We start from the raw sequence: 20412 nt of genomic DNA, 5'->3' as shown, positions 1-20412 counted from the left end.
GTAGATCATTTTTATTTCCAGGTTTAATTAGCGTTCAAAATTTTCTGTATCGTACTTTTCAAATAACTCAAAGAACTGTTGGTTTTAACAAAAAAATTAAAAAATAAGCAAAGCCTTTTCTAATGTTTAAAGGGGTTTCTTCTATTCTGCACGATAAAAAAATTAATAAGTTTTTTGCAAAAAGTTTTATATCAAACTCGTTAATTTTTTTATTTTATTTTTTTACCGACTGTGTTGGAAATGAATATCATATTACTTAAAGTTCTTACAATTTTCGCAGTTTTACTATTAATGGAGTATATAATATTTAAAAATGTGCTTATTGTGTTATTCGATAACGTAGACTGGAATAAAATGTTCAACATTTTAAAAAAGTTAGGGTTCAAATACAGAGATAGAAGAACAATTGCTAACACGTACAGGAACCAAACAGCAACAGTAACAATTGAAGAACATAAGAAAGAAGCCGTAATAAGAAATGGAGTCCGACCAGGATGTTCCCTATCTCCGTTACTTTTTAATCTTTACATGGAACTAGCAGTTAATGATGTTAAAGAACAATTTAGATTCGGAGTAACAGTACAAGGTGAAAAGATAAAGATGCTACGATTTGCTGATGATATAGTAATTCTAGCCGAGAGTAAAAAGGATTTAGAAGAAACAATGAACGGCATAGATGAAGTCCTACGCAAGAACTATCGCGTGAAAATAAACAAGAACAAAACAAAAGTAATGAAATGTAGTAGAAATAACAAAGATGGACCGCTGAATGTGAAAATAGGAGGAGAAAAGATTATGGAGGTAGAAGAATTTTGTTATTTGGGAAGTAGAATTACTAAAGATGGACGAAGCAGGAGCGATATAAAATGCCGAATAGCACAAGCTAAACGAGCCTTCAGTAAGAAATGTAATTTGTTTACATCAAAAATTAATTTAAATGTCAGGAAAAGATTTTTGAAAGTGTATGTTTGGAGCGTCGCTTTATATGGAAGTGAAACTTGGACGATCGGAGTATCTGAGAAGAAAAGATTAGAAGCTTTTGAAATGCGGTGCTATAGGAGAATGTTAAAAATCAGACGGGTGGATAAAGTGACAAATGAAGAGGTATTGCGGCAAATAGATGAAGAAAGAAGCGTTTGGAAAAATATAGTTAAAAAAAGAGACAGACTTATAGGCCACATACTAAGGCATCCTGGAATAGTCGCTTTAATATTGGAAGGACAGGTAGAAGGAAAAAATTGTGTAGGCAGGCCACGTTTGGAATATGTAAAACAAATTGTTAGGAATGTAGGATGTAGAGGGTATACTGAAATGAAACGACTAGCACTAGATAGGGAATCTTGGAGAACTGCATCAAACCAGTCAAATGACTGAAGACAAAAAAAAAAGAATTTCAAAACAGCGGCCTGCGCAACGGAGCGGCAATCTTATGTTCAACTAGATATTTTCATATTGGCGATGTTTTAATCATCAAAATTACACGAGTTAAACATGTCTATAAAACAAAAGATCACATATTAATTTTCGGATGATTTTTAGTGAGTGTAGAAATAGGTTTTCCGTCTACAATTATCTTGTTTCTGTTATAGTTTTGTAATATCTAAAAGTGTAATTTATTTTAATTAAATTTTTAAATACTAACCGAGCCAAATTTTATAAATTTAATTACTAAGAATCTTCGTATTTTTCGTTTGTTTCCGATAACCGCGAAAACTACTGAATCGACGCTAAAAAAATTTTAACCGTAGCTTTCTTGATTACCGAAATGTTTAGCAGACTTCAAACCTCACTGCTATATAGAGTGATTCACGTAGTGTTACCGGCGCTTTCTATGCTCATTCTATCACCGAAAATAATAGAAAAATTTCATATACACATGGGTTCGGAAACGTTCCGTCTGCGAGTTACAGTTAGCGAAAGATTTCGTTCTGATTCCTGGGCAAAGAATGAAATAAAACCGTATCGAAATTCTAGTAACCGAAATTAAGGAGTAAACTTGATGGTTTCTTATCGTTTTTGGCCTGAAAGAAAAATTGAATAAAATTGGTTTTAGAATCATATCTTCAGTAGTTTTCTTAATATCCGACGTAAAACACAAAAATTTGTTGTCTAAAACCACGTATTTTATGTTTATAATACAAAAACTTTGCTAAATAACTAATCGATGCGTACAATGTGCAGAGTCATCATAAAAGAATGGTGCGGTTTTGAACATGGTTTAAATTAAAACAGAATTACTTACAGTTTATGTTTTTTATTTTTCAAATTTGTCGTCTCAAACATTTTTTTACATACTTAATAAATTTCAATATGTGCGCCCTTAGTCGCTCGACAAATGTCCAACGATACTCGACTTCTCTCCAAACATTAGTTAACAGTTCTTCGTTAACGGTTGTCATCGCTTCATTAATCCTGTTTTTTTTAAGCGGTTTAGGTCGCGAATTTTTTGTGTATAAACAACGCTTGATGTACCCCCGCAAGAAAAAATAGCAAGGTATCAGGTCTGGACTCCTTGGAGGCCAAAGTACGGGTCCTTGCCGGCCTATCCATCGATCTCCAAATTTTTCGTTCAAAACGTCCGTGACCGATGCATTGAAGTGCGGGGGAGCACCTTCTTGTTGGAAATGAAGTCGATGAATGTTTTCGAGTTCATCCGGCTGAGGAAAGCAATAATCGGGTTAACATGTCAAGATACGCGACTCCATTTTTTCAGCAAAGAAGAAAGGCTCTATTACACGATTTTTCATCGCGCCACACCAAACATTAACTTAGGGCGAATCGCGTTGTTTCTCGATAATTGCGTGTGGGTTTTCAGAGCCCCATATTCGTGAATTGTGTCTGTTAACGCATCCATTCAAACGGAATGTAGCTTCGTCTGTAAAAATTATATCGTCTAAAAATGATTCGTTTTCACTTATTCTGCCCGACATTTCAACAGCGAAATTGTAACGTTTTACACCGTCATCGGGTTTCAGTTCCTGCAGTATCTGGATTTTATAAGCGTGTAATTTCAGTTTTTTATGTAAAGCTTTGTGAACTGTTGATTTTGGAATACCTAATTCGACGCTTCGACGGGGGATGGACTTCCCAGGACTTCTAATTGCCGATCGTCTAAATAGTTCAACCGTTTCGTCTGGTACACTTGGTCTGCCGGTTGATTTCTATTTCTTAACCGATCCGGTTTCTTCGAATCGTTTGAACCGACGCGTTATGTTATTTTTGTGTGGCGGATCTCTTCCGAATTCACTTCGACACGCAGGTTGAACTAAAATTACGGATTTTAGTTCGGCCATCAATAAAATACACTTTGCTTTGTCTTTATCCGAGAACTCGTTAAACTCACCGCAACAACAATACAAGAACTGACGTTGTGGTTACAACTGCTGATAAACAAACTTTTGGGTTGGAGGCTTTCAGGGATACCGATATAACATCTAGAAATTTCCCTAAAATCTTCCTATGAATTACTGAAACCGCACCATTCTTTTATAACTCTTTTAATAACTCTGTATTATGTAAACTTAATTCTGAGAAAATTGATGTAAAACAGCCAAATAAAAATTCAAAAAATTTGATTTTATTACTAACTCTTACCGCATGAAAACTTTTAATTGGTTCAACTACTGAAAATGAAGTTAACATACGATTGAAACATGTTAAAAAAATTAAAATATAACTGATTTATTTAATAAAGTTTACAGTACACTTTCAAAAATCTGTCCCTCTAATACAATATATTTAGCTGCTCGCTTTTGGACTGGTAGCGTTTCCCTCCGCAACTTTCCTTTATTTGTGGGTATTTCCTTAATTTGTGAGGTGGCATCTGTAACACAAGCAACCAACTATTCACGCGTATGAACTTTTCTTTTGCATATTATTTATTGGGCTATTTTGCATCAATTTTCTCAGGATTTTACGTATTTATCAGTCATTTAACAAAGTTTTTGTATTAAAAATGCAAAACACGTGTTTTTAAAAAACAAATTTTTCTGTTTTACGTCGGATATTAAGAAAACTGCTGAAGATGTCTTATAGTATTATGGTTCTGATGTCTATTTTATTCTATTTGCCAGGTCAAAAACCATTAGAAACCATCAAGTTTATCCCTTAATTTAGGTTCCTAAAATTTCAGTATGGTTTTATTTCACTCTTTGCCCAGGAATCAGGACGAAATCTCTCACTAACCATAACTCGCTAAGGAACGTTTCCTAAACTATATTTATATGAAATTTTTCCAGTATCTTCGGTAACAGAATGAGCTCAGAAAGCGCCGGTAAACACTATGAATCACTCTAGATAATCATAAATTTAAAAAATAGATAAATAATCTAGAACTTCTTTTACTAAATTTAATGGCAGTGTGAAAGTGAACATTATTATTGAGGAAAAAGCAGTACAGTGACTGACCTCTCTTGAAATGAACAGTAAGATTTTTTTTTAACATTTAAAATTGTATAAGCACTGATACTTGTTTTTTCCATGAAAAAAATGAAATATATTCTCTCTGAATCCCCAAAGAAGTTTCCATTAATCTTCCAGAAGATTCTACTTTTCATGGAGGAGTTGTTTGACCGTTTTATTGAATATCTGCATACTTACTCGTTTTGACTAGGATGAAATAGTTAGATAAAAAAAATTTTTTGGACTGTTCATCCTGGACTGTTAATTAATTAAGCTAACTTCCATCCTCCATTTCCTCAAGCAAGTTGGTTTTATGAAAGCCAACTGACCTAAAATTCCCCTTAACCCCAAGAAAAAGATGGAAAAAAATAAGGGGCCAAAAAGAAAAAAAAAACTGTATTTAATTAACTTTTCACTTTCGATTTAACTAAAGTAATATTGTAAAAGTTCACAAGTTTTATAACTTTTTTTATTTTTTTTTTTATTTTGAGGCCACATTGTTTATTTAGTCATCCATATTTCAGTTCTTCTTGAATTTCTGTATTCGTCTGGCCCTTCAATTTTCCCAGTATTTCTTCATTCTATCGGATCGTTGTTTCCTAATCTCGTCTGTGACCTCCACTTTGTTATGTCTTTCTAATTTTTTAACGTTAGATCTATTGTTTTGAAGTGAGTAGTTAATTTTCATTTTATAACAGGCGTCCTCAACCCTCAAGCCAATTTCTTGAAGATCTCTTTGGATTTCTCCAACATATTTTCCACAGACAAGTTTTTTTATTAATATTCCTTGTGACCAGTTGTTTTAAAATTCAGTTCTCAGACGTTCTTAATATGTGGAAAAAATGGGAAATCCTTCGTTTTTTCATTGTACTGAGAATCGGGTCGATTTGTTTGTAGACTGTTTCAATTGTGACAATTCACCAGACTCCATCCTTTTGATAACTTTTATTTCAAAGTTCTCATAATTCGACTTTCTGTTTTAAGTAATCGGTCCGTTTTACTCTCATTCTTAATCTGAAAGATAGTCTCACAAACATTAAGCGACACCGGAAGAACTACTATGTTATAATGGTGAATTTTATTGCGAGACATTTTCTGTTGTATGTTTGCCAAGTTAGACTTTGTGCTCTTTTAATTTAGTTATTCTGTTTTTCCTTCAATCTGCAGTGAATGATTTCACCTTTTTTTTTTTTTATCTTCAATCATTTGACTGGTTTGTTGCAGCTCTCCAAGATTCCCTATCTAGTGCTAGTCGTTTCATTTCAGTATACCCTCTACATCCTACATCCCTAACAATTTGTTTTACATATTCCAAACGTGGCCTGCCTACACAATTTTTCCCTTCTACCTGTCCTTCCAATATTAAAGCGACTATTCCAGGATGCCTTAGTATGTGGCCTATAAGTCTCTATCTTCTTTTAACTATATTTTTCCAAACGCTTCTTTCTTCATCTATTTGCCGTAATACCTCTTCATTTGTCACTTTATCCACCCGTCTGATTTTTAACATTCTCCTATAGCACCGCATTTCAAAAGCTTCTAATCTTTTCTTGTCAGATAATCCGATCGTCCAAGTTTCACTTCCATATAAAGCGACGCTCCATAACATACACTTTCAAAAATCTATTCCTGACATTTAAATTAATTTTTGATGTAAACAAATTATATTTCTTACTGAAGGGTCGTTTCGCTTGTGCTATTCGACATTTTATATCGCTCCTGCTTCGTCCATCTTTAGTAATTCTACTTCCCAAATAACAAAATTCTTCTACCTCCATAATCTTTTCTCCTCCTATTTTCACATTCAGCGGTCCATCTTTGTTATTTCTACTACATTTCATTACTTTTGTTTTGTTCTTGTTTATTTTCACGCGATAGTTCTTGCGTAGGACTTCATCTATGCCGTTCATTGTTTCTTCTAAATCCTTTTTACTCTCGGCTAGAATTACTATATCATCGGCAAATCGTAGCATCTTTATCTTTTCACCTTGTACTGTTACTCCGAATCTAAATTGTTCTTTAACATCATTAACTGCTAGTTCCATGTAAAGATTAAAAAGTAACGGAGATAGGGAACATCCTGGTCGGACTCCCTTTCTTATTACGGCTTCTTTATTATGTTCTTCAATTGTTACTGTTGCTGTTTGGTTCCTGTACGTGTTAGCAATTGTTCTTCTATCTCTGTATTTGAACCCTAACTTTTTTAAAATGCTGAACATTTTATTCCAGTCTACGTTATCGAATGCCTTTTCTAGGTCTATAAACGTCAAGTATGTCGGTTTGTTTTTCTTTAATGTTCCTTCTACTATTAATCTGAGGCCTAAAATTGCTTCCCTTGTCCCTATACTTTTCCTGAAACCAAATTGGTCTTCTCCTAACACTTCTTCCACTCTCCTCTCAATTTCACCTAAGTATTTTAATTGTTCTACTATTTTTATTTCTTTATCATTAACTTTGATTTTGCTTATACAATCCATGGTCATTATTTCTGTCTTTTCATAAGAAATTTTCAGGTCAGTCCTTTGGGAAATTTTTTCTAGGCTGGTGATTTGTTTTTTAACTTTTTCATATTTAGTGATGGTAAGACCAAATCATCAGCAAATCCTTATACATTAGTTTTTATTGAATTTTTACCTGTTCCTATTATTGTTTAAACGGGATTTTCCTTTTGCGAAATTTTAATTATGTAGTCCAGTTTAATATTGAACAGCAGCGGGGAAACCTTGTCACAATCCAATCTTTATCGGGAAGGGTTCAGACATCTCCTCTCTAAATTTAACCTTGGACTGTGTATTAATTCTATCATTTTCACCAATTTTGGATGAATCCCATAATTTCGTAAGATCTCTCTCAAAGTTGGTCAATGAATACAATCATATACCTTTTTAAAGTCAATGAAACTTATAAATAATTGCTTGTTGTTTATTTTAAAATTTTCCATTATTAATTTTAATGTAAGAATCTGGTCTGCACAACTTCTATATGACCTAAATCCACCTTGATATTCCCCTAATTATGACTCTAATGTGATTTTAACTGTATTTAAGATTATTCTGGAGACGATTTTATGTGTGCAGTCTAACAGTGTTATTCCCTTATAGTTGTCTGGGTTTGTCTTATCTCCTTTTTTGTAAAGCGGGTGGATTATACCAGTCGTCCAGTGTTCTGGGAGTGTTTCTTCTTTCCATATTCTATCAAATGTCTATGCAATTCTACCAGTGTTTTTTGACTGGCATCTTTCCAAACTTCCACAAACATTTGATCTTCACCACAAGCTTTGTAATTCTTCAATTCTTTTATTGTTTGTATTAATTCCATGTAGGATGGGGGATCAGCTTCTTCCCGTTTAGAGAGAACTTCTGAATTGGTTTCTTCCAAGGTTCTAGGAGCAATTCTACAGGTTTTCACAATTTTAAAGTTTTCTGAACGCTTCAGCCAGGATTTTAGCATTTTCTGAGTTACTGTGGGCTATTTTACCTTCTTCGACTTTTAGTATTATTGTAGGGGGATCGAATTTTTGCAGATATTTACCAAATTTGTTGAAGTAATCTCTCAATTTATTTTTGTTAAAATTTTCTTCTATTTGACTTAACATGTCCTTCTGGAAATTTCGTTTAGTATTTCTAATTATTTTGTTTGTCAGTTTCCTTTGGAGTATTAAGTTTTCATAAGATTCTTCTGATTTCTGTGTCTGCAGGCTTATCCAGGCTTGGTGTCTTTTCTCTACTGCGAGATCACATTCCCCATTCCACATCGGTGCTTTTTCCTGGGTTTTAAGGGGCTAGTTCTTCTGCTATTCATTTTAATTTTGAAACAAGGTCATTTAAATTTTTAGTTTTTTATTTATTTTTTAATTTTATTTAGATATGTTTCGTTGTTAATTAGAGTTGCCGGGTCGAATTTCCTTCTAGTTTTGTTAGTTGATTTCTTCTTCTTAAGGGGTGTTAATTTTATTTTTACTTTACAATGTAGTGGTCAAAGCCTGAGTCAGTTCTTCTCAGGACTTTTACATTGTGAATTTCTCTTTGGAAATTTTTATCCATTAAGACATGGTCTATTTGCCATTCTCCTTTTTTATAATCGAGGTGTTTCCATGTTTTTAATTTATGGGGGTAACCGTTTAAAACAGGTGGATTTAGAGATAAGGTCATTATTTCTACAAATATTGATTGTTTGGAGGCCATTTTTGTTAGTTCTATACTGGCCATTTACTTACGATGTCTCTATGTCTTTTCCTTTCCAAGTTGGGCGTTGAAATCTCCAACTAAGATTTATTCTATTATCAATATTTTTAAAGATAATACTTTTTTACTGACTTTTCAAAGAAAATTACGATATTAATTTTGGTAACATGGGGTGTAGAGCTGAAAATGAACTTTCTTTTCATTTTGAGGTATAAGGAGTACGAAAATACCATTCCTTACACTGGGATTTCCTTATATATAGGCCTGCCTATGTGTAGTTTTATGGCTCAAAAATTTCCAAAAATATTACATTAATTTCATTGAAATTTAGATATGTTGTAGTAGTGTATCAGAATCTGTGCATGTGAAAGTTTTATGAGATTGGTAGAGTCATTCTTGAGTTATGCTCAATTTAAGGATAAAAAAATTTTAGCGGGGCAAGTTAGAAGCATGGTTCGTCATGGTGCTGCAAATTGGAACGTTGACATTTCTTTATCTGTGCAGAACTGCCCAAGATTTTTTTTTTTATTTATTTAAAAGATTTTATTTTTGTATTTACATTAATTTTTCCTAATTTTGTCTGTTGATGATAATTTTTTAATAATATTCACGTAGTTCAAGTTTATAATTTTAATCTATAAAAAATTACAACTTTTGAATTAGCTGTTTATCCAATGATTCCTTTTCATTTCAAGTTTCTTCTACATAAAACTACCTTTCTTTTATGTATTTAAAATGCTTTCCATTTTTTAATGGATCTTTGTAAAAGTTTTCTTTAAATATTGTTTGAACTTTTCTGTTTGTTTACATTCTTTAAACCACTGCCCCTTTTTTTATTACTTTATTGTTGTAAATTTCTTTGGTGTTTATCATATATATATATATATATATATCTTTGATGGTTGTGTAAGAGTAAACTATTTCTTCAAAAATTTTCTCATTTCTTATAGATTTTCTGTGCTGTACTTTCTTTGTTTCACAATGTCTCCTTAAGTCCTTGTATTATTATGATCATATTATGTTTTACTTAATATTTTTTTTTTTTATTTTTGCTTTTATGTAAATTCAAAAGCAAAAATGTATTACTTAATTTTAAAAAGTTATAAAATAAACTGAGTGAAAGAAATTAACAATTTTACTTGAACAAGTTTAAAAATATTGTTTGTATGCCATCAGAGGCTAGCATGTATGGGTACACAATCAAGACAAAACTGCAGATGCTACTCCCACCTTTCATATTTTTTTCTTAATATTCAGAAATGCATGTTTTTCAATTAAATGTTTTACAAACATTTTAAGTAAAATTAATAATAAAGCTGATGAAGTGGCTTCAGGACTATTTGATCAAGGAAAATCTCAACAGGCAGTAGGAAGCTTTTGACATCAGGAAAACCAGCCATGGATTTTGATCTTGAATACCATCGATACTCGAGAAGATGTAGAAGGGTTAAGGAATAAGGTTACAATCCTCTTCCTGTTCATGGAAATGAACTTTGATTTGTGGTTATAGCAGTGATAAAGAATCAATATTTACAAAGATTTTTGATTTAATTATTAAAATAGAAATAGAAATGCAGTTATAATATCTACACTAAAAATGAATAATGACATAAAATTTGTTTATAATTCATACCTTTTTCATTTAGTAAGTTGTATAAAATCATTCTAGCCATTAATATTGGCATGTTTTCACAGTTACTAATTTGTACAAAACTAATAAAACCGTGGAGAAAAGGAAGAAAGATAGTAATATTATTTTTACCAGCAATTTGGATATACTTTAATGATTACATGTTGGGAATTGTTGATTATAATCTGCATATTAAGGTGACCAGTACTAGTTATGGAAATGTAAAATCCTTTAAATGACAAATGTAGAACCTAAATTTAAAAAAAAAATTATTATAAAACCACATTTTAAGGCAAGAAATAACACTGTCAATTTCTCTTTTAATATTATTTTTTTTGAATTTGGCCCCTAATTAAAAACAATCAACTACTAACATAATAATTCTTAACTTGGTATCAACCTCAAAAAGTTGAAATTTAGAGAAAAAGTGATTACTTGACTTTTTAACATCTAGTGAGTTTTTAATTTAAATTTATATGTTTTTAAATACGGGGAATCTACAAATAAAATGATATCAGTGAAAGCTACTCACAACAAACATAAAATCAAGCAATCTATGTTTATAAAAAATAAGAAATAATTCCCGTGAAACAAAGTAAAGACATTGTTACCAAGCGTAAGGTTTGGAATTTGAGAATATGTATTTTTTAACTCAAACTTTTCCAAGTAATATTTTTGAATTTTTGCCCAAAAATATTTAAACATATCATAGGCTAAAAAAAATAATCCTAGATATATGGTTAAAATCAAAACTACATGACAATTCAATACTAAGTAATGATGATAAAAAATAATTAAAAAACTTCAATGTTTCATGAAGACAATGAAATTTTTCACTAGAAAAAATGTTTCTGCTTAAAACATCAAAAAGACTTACAGAAGGATTACCGGAGAAGCTTTCTTCACAAAAAAATAAATGATCAAAATTAGTTGAAAAAAAAGAAGAAATTAGAAGCTCTATTCAGGTTGAATTGATAACAACTCCTTCCTTTTACAGTCATTTAACAAAATTAAATATACTAAATTGAAATGATTAACTTCAAAAGACTGTCAATGTAACAAAAGCAAAAAAATCTAACTTAAAAATGGATATAGATCAAAACAACCAGCAAACAATTCATTTTGTACCATATTCCAACCAGCTTTTACAAAAAAATTCTGAAAAAAGTATTACCTCAAATAATTAAAACTGGGTACATTGAAAAAGAACTTAAGTTATAAAACCAAAACATAAGTTCAAAAAAAAATTCTTAAATTATTTTTAGACATTTCAGTTTTTTATTTAGTTTATTCTAAATAAAATCCTAACTACAAGCAATGACAGGGAAGTAATAATAAAAGTAATAGTGAACCATTAATTTAATGAAGCAAATATTATTAAAATAAGATTTTTTATTATAATAAATATGGTAATATAATTGTATTAAAAGATTAAAAAAAATTAATTGAAATAGTTTTGAAACTAGAAGTACATTGTGTATTGATCAAAAATGAAATTCAGGCATTGTTGTATTACAATGCTTAAATTTCATTTTCTAAGATGAACTTTTGTTTATGTTGGATATAAAATTTTAATTTATTGTAAAATGATATGCTACGTAATACTATCTTCTATTTAAAAATGTTAATGTCACATGAGTATATAATCTTTCATGTTGTTTTGAAAGATAGTTTTATTATGTGTACAGTCTGTTAAAACTTCATCAATGTCTATTATTCTGTTGACAAAAACTTAATACGTTACTCATTTTGTTGAATCGATTGTTAATTAATTTCGAAATTATTTTGTTAAAGGTAAATAATGCTAACATTTAAAATTATTTACACCAGAAAATTTTAAAGGTGGCGCCTTGTAGTTACAAAAGGATCAGAAACCATAAATATGGAGGGGGAGATTAACAAAAAAAAGGAAAGCTTATGTAAAAATGCGCATGCTCTTCGCAAAATCAGCTGTTAGGTAATATAACCACAGCAACGGCAGGCAGCAGCAGTTGGTGTGTCGATGATCAGCAAGGGAGGTTAGGTTTGTGGCCGAAGTTACTCGCGTGAAAAATATCATCTACGAAATCTGTCTGTCTATCACGCTGTTCAATTTGAAGTATTTGTATGTATCTCTGGAGATATTGTTTATTTTAATTATTCAGTAAATAATATTTCATGATTTTATGACCCATATTAACCTTGACCGTTAGTTATCAGTGCATGCTTAACAAATTAATAAAGAAAACAGACGTGTCTGCAAATTTAACTGAGATATAAACTCATTTAAAAACTGAAATGTATTGTTACAAATAATCGAGTGCCTTATTTTTTCCAAACCATTGTTAATTTCGCATTTAAAGTTTGATTGTTTATTTTTAATTCAGCATATTGACATTATTTATTTATGCATTATTTTAAATTGACATCCCTATGTCATGTCATCCGGTCACTACATGCTTCTGGTAAGTTTTTTAAAATAAAGTGTTTACTACAAGATAAATTATGTAATTTAATTTTATTTAAATGTTAGGTTAAGTACTAAGAAGGTGCTGATACTACTTGATAAGTACATTTATTTTAGTTGCTTATTAAATTTAGATCTGATATTCTGGTAAAATTGGAATGTTTTATTCATGATGCCAGTTAATTTTCTCAATTGCGATTTACAAATATTATTTTCAGCCCTTCAAATGCTGCTGATTTAATGAGTGAAATGTTTATTGTTATTGCATATATTTTAGTAGAAACTCAACTTTATTGCAGTAATTTCATGAATACTACAATTTACAAGTATATTCAGTATTTCAAAAATGTTTATAAAATTACATAAAAATAAAACAAAGTGAAGTTAAAATTATTTTTTAAAGACACTTAATGTACACCTGCTGATAAAATGCAGTAACTTACAAAAGTTTATGTTTGATTTATAATTTTGTTGTACATGTTTCTCATTCTTAATTAAATTAGGAACTATATTAAATATCTTTTTTACTGATTAACTGTGCCCGGAATTGAAAGGACTATTTTTATACTTCACAGTGTTATCATATAATGATTATGAATCTTTGAACTCATTTTCTACATCAGGTAGACTACACAAACAAATCACTGGTAAGTCATTTGATATAATTGTGAACATGTTTACTTATCAGCAGATGTTTTGTGCCGAGAATGAGTTGATTTTTAATTAAAACTGAGATGATTTGTCCAATGAAAAAGTAATTACTTTGTTTTATAATATAGTAATTGCAATATAAAAGTGAAATTTAAAAATTGTATAATTATTGTCGATGTTCCCAAATCCAACCTCTGGTTTCAGATTGTTTCTTAAGGGAAATAGAATGAAAATAAAAATTTAATTTTTTTTACATCCTTATTCCTGTTTGTACTTAAGTGGAATTTTGTTTTATACATTATTTAATTTCACCTTTTGTGTAAACGTATGCATACAACTTCTGAGCAGAATTTTATAACTTATAGGAAAATCCCATTAATTCTGATGCTCAATATATTAAATAGTATAAGATAACTTTAATCATATAGACATACCATTCACTGACTGATCATCAACCTGGTAAGTTTGTTCTGTGTTACTGCACTGTATACAATTAGTATCTAAAATACAGGCAGAAGTTTATATTTATTCATAATTAACTATAAATGCTGAATGGTAAAGATTCATTTGGTGTAACAGTATCATTTTTTTTCTTCTTTTAATGCAGTATTGTCATCACTACTTTCAGCATGTGTTCTTATATGTTACATAAGTTGACAAAAAAAGAAAAAAGATCATGACTGAACTTGAAGAAAAGCTGAAATTTGTTTTGAGAGTAAAAAGGATGAGTTTATTGCAGCCCGTTTAAATGATGAGACCGACTATTATTGATTGGATGTAGGGAAAAGTATCAATGTTTTTTTCTAAAACTTGGAGTGGACATTATTATTAAGATGATAAAATACTGAATGAACCTGCATGTCTGGTTTTTTCATCCTCCAAGAAAAGGGTATCCCTTTGTTGGGCCTGTTGCACAAGAGGAGAAAATTTAACTTATATTGATATTATCTCTCTCTAAATAAATCTCTTTATGGTATCACATAGTTTTTGTCTTAAGCAGGAAACAAAGGTAGTGAAACACTTTACATTATTGGACAATTTAAATTGCTACACAATAAGCATGTGTATAAAATTAATTCTGATTTTAAAATGAAAAGTTGTCTGTTAATCATACATTAATAAACTCACTATTTGACAGCTCACACCGTTCAACTAGAAAGGTTTTATTGTAATTCTTTCATTATTGCTTTGTTGGTTTGATCATCCATTCATGCATTAAAATGCTTATATAATAAGCTACATTACATTTCTTAAATGATTCATGTAGCAAAAAATGCATCCTTGCCTCTGAAATTATTATTCTTATTGACAAAATCTGTTCAGATTAAATTTTGTTCACCGAAAATTTATGATTAATTGTCCATTCTTTATTTCTCTATAATACTGCAAAAGTTACTTGTTGCTGAATATTTTTAGTATTTAATATTTATTTAATTTGAATGTTCTTGTTTTGTTTCTTTGTACTTCTATCAATTAAGCATGAAATATGCGATGGAAATATTACATTTATCACCTAATAATATTTCAGGTAAATTAACAAATAATATAATCCACCTCACCAGCACGTAGACATGCTCTCCAGATCTTTCAGCTTACTTGGAAGCCATCATCAGGAGCTAAAATTAATGCATTAAAGTTAGAGTTTAAAAAATCATAGTTAAAATTTAAAAACAGTTATGACTGTCTGGTAATATACTCAGAGAGTATACTTTAGTTGACTTTAATGCATTAATTTTAACTCCTGATGATGGCTTCCAAGTAACCCGAAAGATCTAGAGAACATATTAACATGCTGGTAAGGTAAATTATATTAATTGTTAATTTATTTATTTAATTTATAAGTGGTACCCTATTTGAGAAATTAATATTTCAGGTATTACAACTTTTTTTATAAATTGCAACAAAGGTACTATATAAATTGTAAAGTTGTTCTTATTTTATTCCTTTGCCTTGAATTATTATTTGCATTTCTTGTGGATTTAAAGGCATGAAGTTAACCTTCTTCATCTTTGTTAAGTCAGGTCTTTCTTTCATGTGCTTCCTTGTATAATGTCAGTCCATAAGTTGAGGATTTCCTGTTCTCTGTACCTTCCTAAGAATAGTTATAGTGTAACTCTTCTATGAACATACCAGTTTCCTCTAATTACCCTGGTCAACAAAATCTAATTTTTTGTTTGTTAAATGAGAGTGAATGGCTGATTCTTATAGTATTTTTTATGCTGATTTCATATATGTTAATATTTTTTCCTATTGAGCTCAGATTTTTTTGTAATTAAAATTCCTTTTGAAACAAAAAAATGTATGGTGATTGTAATATGACAATACATTACATGCATTTTTTTACTCGCCTAAAATTTCTTTCTTTTGGATTTTCTGCTGTAATTTACTGTAGGTAGATCCCTCATTAGATTCCAACAGTAGTTAGCTAACATTTTTGGGTTCCATTTTCCCTGGTATTGTATTATTGTAGATATCTCCTGGTGAAAGCATTCTCCATGTTCATTACCCATAGCACCGATTGTTAGGGAAAAAATCCAAATGTGAATGTAAGAAATGGATTTTGAGTGACTTGTTACACCCAAATTCTTTGTAGTTTTGAAGGAGTTCACTCACAAGAACTCTACAAGTTGTTTACCACATTTTGAAATGATTTCCATGCAAGAACCTCCAAGTCATTCAAACCTTCTTCAAAAGCCCGATTACTCATTAGTTTTCTTATTTGTGATCCAACAAATATACCTTCCTTTATTTTAGCATTTCTTATATTAGGGAATTTGTTTTTCTGGTTTTAAAAAACTTTTTCTGGTTTTACTAATACTTCAGTAACAACATTCTTCTCTTCTATAGTCAGTATCTTTCTTTTTGACCATTGCTCTTTTATGTAATGGTTTTTCTATCCGTGCTGTCCTATTCGCACAAAAAGCAACAGAGTATCAGCTATTACCTTTAGATCTCCACAAATATGCCATAAATATTTCTTATATTGAATCCTGCTCAATACAAGTTTCTAATTTTCATAAGATTTGTTCATGTGAACAGCATATTCTGATGATATTGATGGATATTTATCTCCAACGTGAAGTAAAACCATTTTCATAAAACTATGTTTTGGCGAGTCAATTAAAAGTCACCATTTGTCAGGATGGTGCATATGTTCCAATGCTTCCAGTAAAGAGTCTACATCATTACAGTATACTAAGTTTTTGTACTGAAAGAAGAAATGTTCAATTTCTGACTGTCTGTCACAGAAAGCACTTATTTTAGTGTTTGGTTGTAAAAGATGCTATCCTTTCAGTCTTGATGCCAGTATTTCTATTTGATTTTTGATAAATTTAGATCACGAACCAGATCATTTAATTCTGATTAATTAAATGAGGTTCAGTATATCTATTTTTCTAAAAAGTTATCTCTTTCTTCATTGCCTGATAAGTCAGCACAAGACTCGACGTTTTCATCTTCATCTAAGTTCCATGTTTCTGGTGATAATGGAATTGGAAGCTCTTGGCTATGTGGCACTAGCCACATGGCAGAGGGAATATCAGGGTATTTAACAGTACTTCTAATTTTAGCTGTTATCCCAGTTATCTCTATTACAGAAAAATAACAAACAGTCTGTGGTGAGATCCTTTGGTTCTTTCCAAATCATTGGAATTGCACTCACTATTCCCGCAAATACAAACGTTAGATATAAAACTGAATGTTACACAAACAAAAACTCACACTTAAAAACGAGTTAAAAATATCTCTATCTAGTCTGCACAATATTTTATAAGTAAATATAATAATGACAGAAATAACTAATGAGTGGGTGACATGTTTTTATAGTAAGATGAAAATAGGAAGAATGAGTCACATTATTGTTCATTTTAATTAGTATGTAAATAATAAACATTATGACTAATGTCTAACAAATCACTCTGACAACAATTAAGGGACAATAATAAATAAACAAAGGCTATTTAGTTGATAAATAATATAATAAAATACATTCACAAAATGCTATGCTTATGGAGTTAATGCATGATACCACCTGAAAATAAGAATAGTAGTTACAAAAAACTAAGCTTGATAGAAGAAGAATTCTGATTTCATATTTAAAATCAGAATGAAAAATACTTTAAAAATCAGTTATTCACTCTCATTTAATAAAATCATTGTTGATCAGTGTTATTAGCCCAAATCACTGGTCTCTCCTTCCTTCAGACCTTCTTTAACTTGTTCATTCTTAGTGAATCACGTATACATACATTATTGTATAAAAATCTTTAGGGAAAAAAATGTTTCCTGAATATTTCTATTAGCACATTAATAGCATCATTTACTCTTTTGGTTACAACCTTCGTTCTACTTGTATTTAAACTTTATAAAACATATTTCTTTGTAACATAATTTTAATCTGGAACTGTTAAAAAGAGAGAAACTTTAGATTGATTTAATAGTGTCAGTCCAAAGCTGATAAGACTTTTCTTTTCACTTTTCCTTTTTGAGAATAGTCATAATGTCACCCTTCTGCTAACTAGCAATTACAGCCCAAATCAACAGTCTCCATTATTTGAACTTTAGGTTGGATTAACTTCAATTAGTATCCTTACAAAATGCTGGGAAAAGAATTTTCCATCTAAATTAATGTTTCTGTTTTTTTCATTAATTAGTAAACATTTTTTTCATTGTTAAAATGCCTCTTCAGAACTCTGATGTATTCCTTGGAATTTGAATACGTAAATAAATCAGCTTGATCATTAATTTTTTTATATTTATTACCTAGTTCTAACATATTTATTTACAGTTCTAAATGTATATTTCTAAGTACCTACTACCACAGCACATGTGAAATAATAATTTATTAATTCAACGGTTAGATTTATATTATATAGTTGAACTATATTAATATTATTAATTAATACTAATATAAGCTTATCACAATGTTATACCTATTTAATTAACTGCGGTACATATTTGTGATTACCAAATGTTGTTAAACAGAGTACCGATTGATTAATTCAACTCCGTCCATTACAACCTGAAGGTTATGTAATATTTGGATTGTCTCAAGTTGTACCACCCTGAAAATTGAAGTATGTGAAGAAAGGAAAATGCCATAGCCAAAGCTGCATTTTTACCAAATAGGTTTCCATTAATCTCAAGATAAACAACATATAGTTCAGTTTCCCTGCATGCTGTTGGCATTTATGAGCTGCTAATGACCATAGAAGTTGTGTTACTTCAAATTTATTTAAATAAAATTCTGCAAACTTAACCTCGTACAAGTTTAATTAATGTAAATTGGGTCAGAAAGTTTTAATGTTCAGTTCTGGTTAGGCGTTAAATCTTTCATTTTCTTTTACACCTTACTTTATGTAAAAGATTCAGGATAATGTAATAAGTTAAACATCTTAAGAAAAAAAAATATATTCAAATGACATCTAATTTTGTCACTTAAACACTTGATTGATTTGCACTTGTGGATGACATTCATGTGCACGTTTTTTTTTTTGGATTGTGTGGCAGGTTTATGTTAACTATGTAGTAAACAAAATTTAAAAATCATAAATTTTTGATTAGTAAAAATTTTAATAAATGATTCTTAAAATGTAAAGATTTTTAAGCATAAAATTTATTTTGATTTTGGAAAGTTTCAATAAAATATTTTTAAGCCCAAAATCTATACTTATGTTTCAATAAAGTGATTTAAATGTTGCGGACTGTTTTATTAAAAAAAGGACTTTTCAAAGAAAATAAAAATAGTTTTAATAAAATAATATTTTGATGCTGCTTGATTGTATTGCAGGGAAAATAAAAATACGTGCTTAAATTTTGCAAGCAATTAAACATTTACAAATTTTTTTTATTTATTTGTATTTATCACATTTGTAATTTATATTTTACTCAAAAGCATTGCATATATTTTAGAGAGTAATTTAGTTCATTTACTTATTAAAGTTGTTAGCGTTTCTATCTTATCAGTATCATAAATTGTTGCTGTAAAATGGTATGAAGTAAGAAAGAAGTATGTTTAGAATTACAATTGTCACACACCTTTTATAAAATAATTAAACTGTAACCTTTTTTAAAGTATAACTTAACACAGAATTAAGGCTGTAAACTTAATTTTCTGTTGTGTTTGCGCAGTACTTTTTTTTGAAGAGGCTGAAATAATAAAAGCAAAATTTGTTATGAGAGCCAACTTTGGTGAATCTTGTAGGCTATATCATTAAAAATATAGATTTACCCTATCCACATTGTGATAACCGATTCTCCACATTTTGATCCTTTTGGATAAAAGAGAGAGTTTACTTTCTGAAATATAGGTAACTTTTGTGATTATTGAAATATAAGTTATATGTTACACTTGTAATGGGGTTAATGATGTAGTTAATATACAAAGGTATTTGGGGCCGATTTATATTAAAATATGTTTTTATTTATTTTATTTTTCCATGCATTGTTTTTCCACAGGATTTGACAGAATGAGCTGAGAGTTTTTTTGCATCTAAAAGAAGAAGAAATATTTTCGTATGTGATATAACATATGTCATTCTACAGAACAATTCATACAATTTTATTTAAAATTTATATCTTGTTAAAAATTATGTCATATAGATTTTTTTAATTCTCTTTCTTACACATATTTAGTCTCAGTTTGCTTCTTTTTGCTCACTGGATCATTTTTAGTCATATATTGCTCCAGTTGCTTTTATCAGTTAAATTTACCTACTGAATTCAATCTTTTTGATGACTTTAACACTTTGAGTGCCGCCTATACAGGAAATAAAACGATTTTAATGGCCAATGTTTATTTCTCATATAATTTCATTCAGTGTCACAAAAAAAATGAATTAGTAATAACTGTCACTCATTTGAGTAAAAAATACGTTTTTAGCGATTGTTTTTTTGTGTGGTGACGCATTGGCTTCACACGGCCAGTAACAGTTAAAGCATTATGATTGGTCACGTGATACCAATGTGTCACCACAGCATGTTGTCAAATATATTTGCTGTTTTAGTTTATGTTCACCAATTGAATTAGTAGTGTTTGAGTTACAAGTAGTTCTGTGTTATTTTGCATTTACAATTTTTATATTACATATCGGCTCTGTATT

General features: G+C 30.0%; 1 protein-coding gene across 7 annotated transcripts in view; it reads left to right on the top strand.

The window, feature by feature from the left end:
- Positions 1-20412, top strand: part of Mvl (solute carrier family member malvolio) — a 188118-nt gene that overhangs the window by 59191 nt on the left and 108515 nt on the right. Inside the window, exon 2 of one of the 7 annotated variants that reach the window (XM_075354885.1) lies at positions 8099-8219. The exons of 3 other annotated variants lie outside the window; for them this stretch is intronic. Coding sequence is in view for 2 of the 4 variants with exons in the window: in XM_075354560.1 (XP_075210675.1) it covers positions 12633-12659 (27 nt within the window). In the remaining 2 variants the exon portion in view is untranslated. Of the gene's footprint in view, positions 1-8098; positions 8220-12165; positions 12320-12360; positions 12660-20412 lie in introns of those variants that run through there. 3 more of the 7 variants (XM_075354816.1, XM_075354560.1, XM_075354501.1) reach the window with 3 other exon arrangements.

This window comes from Lycorma delicatula, chromosome 1, assembly GCF_047948215.1.
Source record: "Lycorma delicatula isolate Av1 chromosome 1, ASM4794821v1, whole genome shotgun sequence".
Taxonomy (NCBI): Eukaryota; Metazoa; Arthropoda; class Insecta; order Hemiptera; family Fulgoridae; genus Lycorma; species Lycorma delicatula.
Note: the sequence above shows the minus strand (reverse complement) of the source record. Positions and strands in the feature narration are given on the sequence as shown.